Below are 12,593 nucleotides of genomic sequence, written 5' to 3'. Positions count from 1 at the left end.
TTATTGAACCTGGAGTTTCTTTGCGGTTTTGCTGTTTGCGGTTTCCGGCACGTTCTTTCGCCTGACACACACACACACACACATATTATATATATATATATACACACACACACACACACACACACACACACACACACACACCAAGTTATACATACATACGTACACATACATACATTTTGGATATTGATGTGCTATTGTTTTTGACAAAATGTGTTTTGGGTGTGTGTGTGTGTACATGTACACAGGAGTGTTGTCTTGCATAAAAATCAAAGTCTTCTTGAAAGATGCAGACTTTTTCCTGTACCACTGCTTGAAGAAAGTGTCTTCTAAAAATAGACAGTAGGTCTGAGAGTTGCTTTTTAGTCCATTTTCAACCCGAAAAGGTCCAACTAGCTCATCTTTAATAATACCTGCCCATACCAGTACCCCACCTCCACCTTGCTGGCATCTGAGTTGAAGTGGAGCTCTGTGTCATAACTGGCCCAAGTCTCAGCCAAGTTAAATACCCATAACTGGTCCTAAATTGGGCCAGGTAAAAAAAAAAAGCTCTAGAAATACTGAGAGGATATTATGCAGGGAAGGGAAAGCCCCGTATAATAAGTTTATACACTATGTTGACGTCGCTTCAAAAAGCAAACGATGAAAGTGTAATGGACTATATCATCAGAGCAGAGATCACCATCACGGCACTGTGTAACGCAGGTGAAACGTTAGGAGACGGACTGTTAGTGGCTATGGTCTTAAAAGGATTGCCTGAGAGTTTTAAGCCATTCGCAATACATGTGGCACATACAGATGATAAAATCACGTTTGCTGAGTTCAAGACTAAACTACGCAATTTTGAAGAAACAGAAAAGATAAAATCAGCTGAGTCAAGCAACAGTGTGATAAAAACTCATTGGAAAGCTGGACGGCGACCCGCAAAGACGAACACACATGAGTGGAGCAAAGACGATGCTGAGGTAATGTGTTTTAAGTGTGGTACCAAAGGCCATCGAGCTAGAACATGTCGACAAAAAGTGTGGTGTAGTATCTGCAGAAGGGACACACAAAGACGCAACGTGTAGGCATAAGGACATTAAAGACAAAAAGAATGGTGTGAGTAAAGCCTCCGAAGATGTCGAGGACTACGCGTTCAAGATGAGAGACAGAGAGACCGGTATCCAGAGGCAGCCAACGTGCAGCATCAAGGAAAATGGTCTAATGGTGGACACGGGTGCTACCTCTCATATCATCACGAACATAACTATGTTCAAGAGCTTCGACAGCACATTCAGGCCTGAAAAGCACAGTGTCGAGCTGGCAGACGGCACTCGATGCAACGGAGTCGCTCAGCATAAGGGAAATGCTGAAGTTTTCCTCATCGACAGCGGAGGACAGCAACGCAAAGCAATACTAAAAGACGCTTTGTTTATACCATCATATCCTCAAAGCATTTTTCAGTGAAAGCAGCGATCGCAAAAGGGGCTACGGTTGTTTTCAAAGAAAATAAAGACACCCTGATAAACTGTACCAGATTTAACATACACGTATACGACAAGTTATATTATTTGCATACTGGAACTGAATCCAATGATAAGTGTAATGCCTGCCACGACATACAAACATGGCACGAGATCTTAGGCCACTGTAACTATGAAGACGTTATCAAGTTGCAGGGTATTGTTGAAGGTATGAAGATCAAAGGTAAAACTGGCAGACCCGAACAAGAGTGTGAGGTGTGTATTCAGGGAAAGTTTGCCCAAACCAGAAATAGGGACCCTGGTGTCAGATCAAAGGCACCCTTACAGATGGTACACACAGACCTCACAGGACCAGTAGCCACAGAATTGATGGACGGTTACAAATATGTGCAGTCATTCACTGACGACTATTCGAGCGCAGTGTTCGTATACTTACTAAAGAGGAAAAGTGACACCGTACAGGCTACTGAAAAATTTCTAGCTGATGTATCCCCTTACGGGAAAGTGAGGTGCATAAGATCCGACAATGGGACCGAGTTTACATGCAATGACTTTCAAGCATTATTGAGGAAAAACAAAATCAGGCATGAAACGTCAGCTCCGTATTCCCCACACCAAAACGGAACTGCGGAGACGAATTGGCGTACTCTTTTTGAGATGGGAAGGTGCATGTTAGTTGAAAGTGCATTACCAAAGCAACTATGGCACTACGCAATACAAACAGCAGCAGTGGTACGCAACAGGTGTTTTAACAAGCATACGGGACAGACTCCTTATGAATCAATAACAGACAAGAAGCCTAATGTGTCAAAAATGCAAAAGTTTGGATCTATATGCTACACATACAAACAGGAAAAAGGAAAATTTGATTCCAGATGTGACCAAGGACGTTTTGTAGGCTACAACAAGAACAGCCTAGCGTATTTGGTGTATCATCCAGATACAAACAAAGTACAAAAACACAGACTAGTAAAATTTGTGAGCAAAGCGGCTGCGGAAAAACAGACACAGACGGGTGAGCAAGATCTAAGTGATGTTTATGTCGGAGTAAAACCCAAGACCGGTGAGACTACACAGAGTAGGAGTACAGAAAATGCTCCAGAGCCAAGTGTACAAAGTAAAAGTACAGATAGTGATAGTCTAAGTGAAGCAACCAGATCAAGGGACCGCAATCATTTACAAAATGTGACAAATGGTGAACCGAGTAGGAGATATCCGACCAGAGAGAAAACACCAAGTTACTTGGATGACTTCGTGACTGAAGACAGTGATAATGATGAGGTGAATATCACAATAGATTATTGCTGCAGAGCGGTGTGTGGCATTCCACAGACTTTTGAGGGAGCAATGATGTCAACTAATTCAAAAGAATGGATAAAAGCCATGGACGAAGAAATCCAGTCTCTAAACGAGAACAAAACGTTTACCCCACTGCCAAAAGGCAAGAAAACAGTGGGGGGTAGATGGGTCTACTCTATAAAGACTGATGTAGATGGAAAAGACAAATACAAAGCCAGGTTTGTGGCCAAAGGTTACAACCAGAGAATGGGAATAGACTATGGAGAGACATTTTCGCCCACTGCAGACTTGGCAAGTGTGAGGGTGGTGCTACAGAAAGCGGCACAGGAAAATTTACTCCTGCATCATGGACGTGAAAACCGCATACTTGCATGCTCCTATAGACTATGAGATCTACATCAATCCACCAGAGGGTTACCAAGAGAAAGAGGGTATAGTTTACAAACTAGAGAAATCACTTTACGGTTTGAAACAATCCGGCGAAACTGGAATAGGATTTTCACGATTGTCTTTCTGAGATTATGCCAAAGAGTCAAAAGAAGGGAAAGTGATCATAATTACATGGGTTGATGATTTAATTATTGCTGCAAGCAATCAAGAGAGACTAAAAGAAGTGAAAGAGATGCTTGCAGAAAAGTTTAAAATGAAAGATCTGGGTAAACTGAAACATTTTCTGGGTATTGATTTTAATTTGTCAGATGGGTGTATAAAAATGACACAGGAAAAATACACTAACAAGATACTACAGCGTTTTAATATGCAAGACTGTAGGATCAGAAAAACACCATGTGAACAGAAATTAGAATATACTGAAAATGCAGTAAAGATGAAAGATGTAAAAATGTACAGAGAAGCTGTGGGAAGTCTTATATACCTGACTGTTTGTACCAGACCAGATTTGAGTTTTGTTGTGAGCAGATTATCACAGTATTTTGCTGAACCTACATAAGAACAATGGGTCACTGTGAAACATGTGTTTCGATATCTCAAAGGTACAGCAGAGAAAGGGTTAAGTTTTAGGAGAAATGACTGTGAGAATTTAGGTATACAAGCCTACAGTGATGCTGACTGGGCAGCTGATACCAGTGATAGACGCAGTACTACCGGATACTGTGTGAGTTTAAGCCAAAACAGCTCTCTAGTGTCATGGAAGACTAGAAAACAGCCAACTGTGGCGCTTTCCACGTGCGAAGCAGAATATATGGCACTTGCTTCAGCCATACAAGAGTGTTTGTACCCAGAGCATTTACTAGAAGGTATAGATAACTATAAGTATGTACAAACTGTAGTACATGAGGATAATCAGGGAACAATTGCTCTTGCCAAAAACCCTGTAAACAGACGGAGATGTAAACACATAGACATAAAGTATCACTTTATCAGGTCTATTGTGAATGAAGGAAGAGTGACTTTAATGTATTGTTCTAGTGATAACATGATTGCTGATGTAATGACCAAACTTGCAACTAAGTTAAAACTAACTAGGTTTGCAAGTGTTCTTTTTGGAGATTAATATGTGTATGACAAGGGTCCACACTTATTATATCTTCTATTTATTTATTTATTTATTTATTTTTGTTTTGTTAAATAGCAACCTGGTTACAAGTGGGGGTGTTAAAATATGTTTATAATGTCCTCAGTTGTATGTGATGTAATGTTGTATAGTTCTTCTGTGTTGTGCATATGAGTAAGCCACTAGGGGTACTAAAGTGTTGACTATGGTGACTATATTGCGTTAATGTTTGTCCCATGTGTGTATGGTTCTTCTCTGTATGTATGTATGTGAGCTGCTCTGACCGTGAGACTGATGTGTCAGCAGAAGTTTAATAAATATGCCTAAAACGGCTAAAGATAATTAATCTCCAGGATGCATTGCTAGCTGCAACAGTAGTGTAGCACAACTCAACATAAGGCATGCCTCCTGCAAAGTACAAAATATCTTAGTCCTTTAACAGCTGTGATAAAATGCACTGTAACTTAAAAAGGCTGATGCTTCTTACCTTTTTCTTGACTTTGTTCCTTTAATGAGTTTCATCTCATCATTAGGGAGGTCAGGAGTACTGTGGCAGAGCTTTGGGAAGCTTGGCTTTCCTGGGTCTAATTTGTGTTGTCTAGCGATTTTTGGAGCATCAGGTATGGAATACCTTCTGCTTAAAAGTACAAAATTTCAGTCATTTATCTGCTGTGGTGAAATAAATTATCATTATAAAAAGCAGATGCTTCTTACCCTTTTTTTGACTTTGGTTCTTTCTGGTGTCCTTCCATCTCACTATCATCATCTTCTCCAGGGAAAAGAATGTTCTTGGGTCTAACAACACATTTATCAATTTCAAAATATACTTTTATTTTTAAATGTGGTGCAAAACACACAAACCAAAAACCCTACTTTCTTTTTCTTTGAAATGTAATGGGTGAGTTCCCTCCATCGGTCTAATCAATGTCTGTGTGATTAACAGCTAGAGGTAGTTTACGTCTTGCCTCCTTGTAGCTAACTGGAAAAGTGGCATCACAAAAAGAAGAAATGTAAAAAGTAAAACAGTGATTTTAAATTAAATTACTATTAATTCATTTAAAGGAAGTGGTGGCAAAACATAACTCACATGATGTGAAAATAATTCTGGCCTTATGGGGCTTCCAATCATCTCCAGGACTCTTTTGAGATTTTACAGCTTTTGTTATATCACTTTTATTTGGAGGCCACATGCACTCTCCGTTTTTAATCCAGACTGAAGGCACAACTTCAACCTCATTTGTCTTGTCAAAGACAACAATGTGAAACATCTTAAGAGACAAAGAATTGTATTCCTCAGCCGAATATTATACAAAAGCAACTTAAGAGTTATTTCTCTTGATGCAGGAGTGGAACAACAACAAATCTGTTTCGGAATGGCAATCTCACATACTTCTGAAGCTTCTTTCCTGTCATGAAACACCGAACATTTGTGGAGAGGTTGGAAACCACATCAATTCCCAACTCCTTTGAATCAATAGGATATTTAAAGAAGTTTTCCACTTGCTTATATTCATTGCCCACAAGGTATACTGCACCTTCATCCTCAACAATGTTTTGGACTAAAACCAACTGATTGTCGATTTTGACACAAGAATCTCTCTCATTGAGTTTCACAACTATATCATCAATCGCAAGAACTTTAAATTTACGAGCTTGTAGTGAGAAGCACTCTGGTACTGGCCCATCTGTATGTTCTTTATCCAATTTTTGAATTGCCTCTTGAACATCACAACTGTAGTTGCTATTTTCTATCTCTGACAACCTACGCATAACCTGAGTGAAAGGATTGCAAGGCCCTCTAACCAGTTTTTTTAGTTTTTCTAAGAAATTTTCAAAGGGGAATCCTGATATAAGATCTAGATTGCCATGGATTTTGACATCTTCACTGAGGTGCACCAGGCCATGGATATTGTAAACCAAAAACTCTTCACCACAAAGCTGGCCAAAGTGTTCAACAAATGAAAGCAACAGAGTATTTGCAAGGTCATTCATCTTTATGCAAAATTTTGGACTTGCCAAAATGTACACAGCTACAGACAAAAGCATGAAGTTTTCGTAGATTTGATGCTTTAGAACATCGTTCAGCACAACTGGACCAGTGTACAACAAGAATTGGCGTAGCTCTGTTGCTTTCCACCTACATCATCTGCTAGTGCCCGAGGCCTTCGAGCAAATTCATGTGGAATGTAATTTCTCAAGGCAATAAGTCTATCTGACACCATGGAAGCTTGAATGGATGATATGCGACAGTGCAAGGGACCAGTGGTGCTGATCCACAAGTCTAAGAGACGCCGCATTACACCCAGACAAACCAGGTGCATGTAATCATGTGGGAAACAAGCGACCATGTCAATGCCAATGTCTGTAAGAGGTGAGTGCTGGATGTGTTCTTCATCAGTTGCTTGCCTAAAACTCTCATCAGTTCTGCGCATTGCATTCAACTCAGGAAATGTCCTTCGATTAGATTTCCAAACACCTGTTTGGTGACACTTCTCACATCCATGATATGCAGTGTGTGACTTCACACCTCTGATAAAGGCTCGGGCAGGGGCATCGCACACAACAGAAACAACATGCAAAAAGAACGTTTTCTTCTTGAACAGAAACCCATCTCTCAACATTTTCAACTCCTGAACCAGATCATGAAGATAATCAGCCAAAGAATTTGGCTTTGAAGTAGCACAAAAGAGTCCAATCAACACAGGTGCCTTAGTGTGACCTTGGAGCAAACCATGAATTGGCCAAAACTGTGTACTATTACTCTTAAAGAGTGGTAGCCCATCAAAATTCAACTGTAGTTTGAAGACATGTTTGTCTGGCACAGTATACCAAACTTTATCAAGGATTTTCCAAACAGAATTAAGAATTCCACAATAATGGAACACACCACCAGCTATACTGCTAACGCTGTAGCGTGTTTTCAGCAACGTTCTTCCATCCTTAGGCAGAGAGGAATGATTCACTTGGAGAATGGTAAGAAGTGCTGACAAAGCAATTAGTGAAATTCCAAATTCAATTGCCCAATCTGCTAGTGAACTCTGCAATTCACTATCTATCTGACTACAAGGTTCTCCAAGATCAGAGTGGTCCTCAACAGAAGCTGCAGTCTCTTCGTTTACTTCCTTATCTTCAACATCCAACTCAATATTTTGGTGGTCACCTTCATCATCACTAATTTCCATCTCTGATTTCCCTGAATCATCAACACAAACACTTAACTCAAAATTGTCCTCCCCCTCCCCCTCCCTATGTTGCTCATTGTCAATCAATTCACTGACTAGTCTTAGTGCCCTCCTTCTGGAATTGCTCCTATCATTGTACTTCCAAACCTTTTCCATACTTTGTCTTTATTGGAGCCTTTGTTCTTACTCCTAAAAAAAAAAATACAGATTATTAAAAAGTTTTAGACTATAATGAAAATAAAATACCAGAAAAAAAGAAGCTGTTTTCAGCCTCTGTTTGATTCTGAAAAAGCAAAAACGCTTGATGATTAAAACCACTAATTAAAAACCATTAATTATAATTAAAACCACATTTAATTTCTAAGATTTTAACTCAAAATAATACTGTTTGATGTAATACCTAATGAAATACTGTTTATACATGCAATCATGGCTGAACAATTAATTAAAAAGTAATCAATGACATAACATGCAACATACACCACTAATAAAATTCTAAAATATTGGTCAAACAAAAATGTATAATTTTCACTGTGATTTAATATATAGTTTTACAGACATTTGCTCCAACCAAATAACATCAAAATGACGGTTACAACCCTAATCTGCTACTGAAACAAGGGCGCTCGTTTAAGTGCATACTGAATTCATTTTTTTTTTTCTTTTTTTTTTTGCCGTCGTTCGTTTATTCATACACGTACAGGTGTATTTCCCCCCCCCCCGTTTGCATCAAAGGACACCAAAAAGCAATGCGATTATTTTTAAAGCACGTGAATCCCTAATTTGATCATTAAATCCACATGTGACTGTGGCTAAATTTAAGAAGAATATAATATTTGTTTATTGATATATATGTATGTTCTCACTTACCAACTCTGCTGACTTTCTCAGGTTCAGTGCGAGCGGCTGTTCCCGAGAAACACCGCGTCCGCCCACTTTTTCAACAGACACTTCCTGGAGTATTTTCCTCGTTGGAGATTTGTTGCTTTAAACGTTATAAGCCTTGAATCATAACAACCAGCTACAACTTGAATTACAACATGTAAAATATTCGATCTGAAATACAAATATTTGAAAATTTGTCATAAAGGCAATACGAGACTGTGTGTGTGTCACGGCAATCTGGGTAAATACAACTACAAGCGCCTTTTGCTCTGATAGGCCAATTTCGCATTTCCAGGTTTTAAAATCATGATTGGTGCACGCTGGGTAAAAGTTATTCTGGACGCTGGGTAAAAGTTATTCCGGTAAAAAAAAAAAAAAAAAATCGACCTATTTTTTATTTGATTAAAGTCTACACCTACCCCAACCAAAATTCCTTTATATAAATAGATGTGACTCCGCAGAATTCCTTTACTATGGAAAGGAAATGTACTACCTCACATCAGTATGCCATTTTTGTCACACTGTATAATAATACAGTGTGACAAAAATGGCATACTGATGTGCGCATGCCCAGTAGTTTTAGATTTTGCTCAGATTTAATGAAAATGTTTAGACTGTATTAATTGGTGGTTTATTTGTCTACAAGTGTAAATTAATCGCATAAACCTTTTTAACTGAAATCAAACAATTACAGTTGATTTTCAAAATTCAGAAATATAAATCTTTATTGTTGCCTGGATTAACTTGAAGGCATTAGACACAGAAAGATGGAAATATCTTTGTGAATTAAAACATTGGGATTTTACTCAAAGGTATTTGAAATGGATTTTAAATATGGGTTAAGATCAGCCATACGTATGTGGCCCACATATGTATACTTGACATCTGGGCCGAATACTACAAATGACATCTGGCCCATGTCTTGTGAGCTGCCTTAAAATCGGTACCACCTCTCCCAAACCTGGGCCATGTTTGGCCCACATGCTGTATGCCAGTGCCGGATGAATGCCAGCTGTGCCAGATGAATGCCAAGTCTTGGCCAAATTTGTTTGCTGACTGGGGTCCATGGCATGTGGGAAAGTTGTTATTTCCTGTGTATACAGAAAAGTCCATGGTGTATCCATTTGAGGATTCGGCAAGAACAAACAACTTAGTTGGCTTGGCTTTCAATTACTTTGTCATCCCAGTGTTAGCTTTGCATGCTACCGTCCTCTCATCCATGGCTAAATGCCTTCTATGATGATAGATTGCTTTGCATGTCTTACGGATTGTGTCCATATGCGGTTTCACTCTGAACAGACGGTCATGTTCAGATGTGCCCCTCTTTCTGTCGTTTTGTTTGTCTGCATCTGGGTGACTCGTGTACATTCCACAAAATTGTCCTGTATCTGTCCCTTGACATAATTGTTGCTGGAAAGGGAAATGTGAAAATACTGCTCTGTCACCAGTAGTCTATGATGGAGGGCAACTTTACCATTGCCATGTAAATTAAGAGCCCAAAGTAGCGATACATCTCATTTATGGTTACATCTCTCCATTTGTATTTGCGTCCCTTGGCTATTGACTTGGCAGCTTGAGCATTTGTGTTGTGGCACAGAGTTGACACAACACTCTCTGAGAAAAACATTATAGATAGACTAAATGGAGAATGAGAGTCAGAAGAACTCAGTTGAGCTCAGTATCTGTCTGATCCTTCAATGACATGGTGGACTGTCTGTGTTCTGATTTTTGCCCTTTTTGGAGCAGGTGCTTGATCACATCTGTTTAGGAAACACACAGACACATGAACATCACTAATTGTGTAATTGATAAAGTTGTTTGCATATGTCATTCAATGCAATAATGATTGAAACTAAATATAATTAAAAAAAATATAAAATATGTACTTACTCAGGATGATTCTCAGTTGAACTCAAAATGGAGCGACACCTGTGTGGCCTGGTGTGAGTTTCCAGTGAAGGCAAGGGTGATGCAGCCATATTCCTAAAAATAATCAAACAATATATTTTAGGATGATGAATACACTTGAACAATATATATTTTTAGCATGCATTGTATAGCCTATAGGCCTATTTGTTGAAGGCCAATAGGACAGATAAATGTTTGTTGATGGGCCATAGACCATTATGCATCTCAGACATTTACACTATCACCATTTACAGCTGAGCAAATAATGGAAAATGTTACATTCATAAGGTAGTAATTTAGCTAGCATTTACACCTCAACATTCCGGAACATCTCTGCTAGCTAACACTACATAACAGCCTTTCAGGATGATCAGTGACACTAACCAAAACTGAACTGAGGCTAAAATATAACTTTATATAACGTCAACAATATTTAGGGCATACAATTACAAACAGTTAATGTTACAAATGAGCAGATATTGGCGTATTTTTGTTGTAACATTAAAAGGCAATGCCGACAAAAGCGAGGCAGAGATGTCTACAAACAATATGAGTTTTATATGATCAGAATGTAAGACTAAATAACTTACTCATCATAGCAACTTGCTGGAAAGTCCTCGAATTGGTCGATTCGCTCTATAAAATGCAAACGCTCTTCGTCAGATGAGCAATCTTCTTCGGATAAAAAGGTAAATTCTTCATCACTGTCCAAAACCATCTGAAGAGCTTTCTCACCGGGGTAGCGTGTCATCGTTCAAACGCAGCTGAATGTGTAATAATCTTAGTGGAATCGCATTGTTTTATGCCACTGTCCGGGGGGGCGTGTGACTCAACGTGTGAACTGTTTTACCTGTGAATAGCAGGGGGGCGTGTCGGTCGCAGCTCATTATCAGATAATGAGCTGCGGTGGAAAATCTGTGACTCTACTTGGTTCACATGATTTATATTCATTAGAAACATATGTTTTTTTTATTCTAAAACTACACACTTTAAGCTGTCTAAAGATATATTTTTTATTTCCGTGTGTCAGCTATTGGTCGAGTTTCAGCGCTTTTTGATGACGTGTTTTTTAAACAAAGATCACGCAGACAAAGGCGACAGATGGAACACCCTGAATATTTTATTCAATAAAAAAGAAATTCAACGTTTTGTTCATATAGTGAGCATACACAAATGAAAGTAGACCCTTTACAGATTTAAATGATGTATTACTTTGACATGTTTGATTAAATATGACCGAGCAGTTTAAGCTCTTTTTGCTGGCATCTGAAAAAAAAGCACATTTGGGCGCCGGCGGCAATTCAGACTCCAGAGGGTTAACAATGTTGAGGAGTGTGTAAAAGACATTTGAGAGTGGATGCCTAATAACTTTCTTCTGGTCAACTCAGATAAGACGGAAGTACTTTTACTAGGACTACATGCAGCTAGAAGCAACCTTTCCGATTACGTAGCATCTCTGGATGGTGTTTCTGTTTCAGCGGGTACAACTGTCAAAGACCTTGGTATTATTATTGACCCTAGTCTTTCCTTTGAGGCTCATATGAATAATATTACCAGGATCGCCTTATTTCACCTTGGAAATATTGCTAAAATTAGAAATATGATGTTGTTACAGGATGCAGAAAAACTAGTTCATGCTTTTGTTACATCTAGATTAGACTACTGTAACACTTTACTGTCTGGGTGTTTGAGTAAGTGCATAAATAAGCTTCAGTTAGTTCAGAATGCAGCAGCAAGAGTCCTCACTAGATTTAGAAAATATGACCACATCACCCCTTTTTTAATCAGTCTACACTGGCTCACAATCAAATCTCGCACTGATTATAAAATACTACTACTGGCGTATAAAGCACTTAACAGTCAAGCACCACAGATCTGAGTGAACTTCTGTACCAGTATGATCCTCCACGCCTTCTTAAATCAAAAGGTGCAGGCTGTTAGTACCTCAAATAATGAAAACTACACCAGGGGGCAGATCTTTTTCTTATAAAGCCCCACAGTTATGGCACAGTCTTCGGGACTCAGACACAGTCTCAGTGTTCAAGTTGAGGTTGAAAACATATTTATTTAGTCAAGCCTTTTATCAGTAAATTTTTTTTTTAGGTAAAGGCGCATATCTGGAGGGAATATGGATATAGAGTGTTTGGTGAACTGGGATATTTGTATGCTGTCGTCCCCTCACTTTCACGCGTTCACTCAGGTTTGTTGACGGTGGTGTGGTGGGTCGTCTCTTATCCCAGAGATCCCTCATAGATCCCCTGCCATAGCGATGTCTTGCTGGAGTCCCAACTGCACAGTGACGTTACTTTTATACAACATAACTAAGACACATAATAATCCATA

The 12,593-nt window shown here is 39.0% G+C and overlaps 1 protein-coding gene across 7 annotated transcripts; it reads right to left on the bottom strand.

Annotated features, from left to right (window-relative positions):
• Positions 1–2,699: 2,699 nt before the first annotated feature.
• Positions 2,700–8,561, bottom strand: si:dkey-242h9.3. 7 transcript variants are annotated; one of them, XM_046861693.1, is made up of 5 exons: positions 5,363–8,036; positions 5,149–5,254; positions 4,990–5,070; positions 4,763–4,912; positions 2,700–4,683 (listed from the first exon to the last, which is right to left on the bottom strand). In XM_046861693.1, the coding sequence occupies exon 1, from the start codon at positions 7,611–7,613 to the stop codon at positions 6,357–6,359; it is 1,257 nt and encodes a 418-aa protein (XP_046717649.1). In that variant the 5' UTR covers positions 7,614–8,036; the 3' UTR covers positions 2,700–4,683; positions 4,763–4,912; positions 4,990–5,070; positions 5,149–5,254; positions 5,363–6,356. The 7 variants fall into 7 exon arrangements, with proteins under 7 accessions (XP_046717649.1, XP_046717648.1, XP_046717645.1 ...); XM_046861692.1 differs by having other exon boundaries at positions 4,763–4,909; XM_046861689.1 differs by adding an exon at positions 8,328–8,561 and having other exon boundaries at positions 4,763–4,909; positions 4,990–7,646.
• Positions 8,562–12,593: the final 4,032 nt, after the last annotated feature.

This window comes from Silurus meridionalis, chromosome 11 (genome assembly GCF_014805685.1).
Source record: "Silurus meridionalis isolate SWU-2019-XX chromosome 11, ASM1480568v1, whole genome shotgun sequence".
Taxonomy (NCBI): Eukaryota; Metazoa; Chordata; class Actinopteri; order Siluriformes; family Siluridae; genus Silurus; species Silurus meridionalis.
Note: the sequence above shows the minus strand (reverse complement) of the source record. Positions and strands in the feature narration are given on the sequence as shown.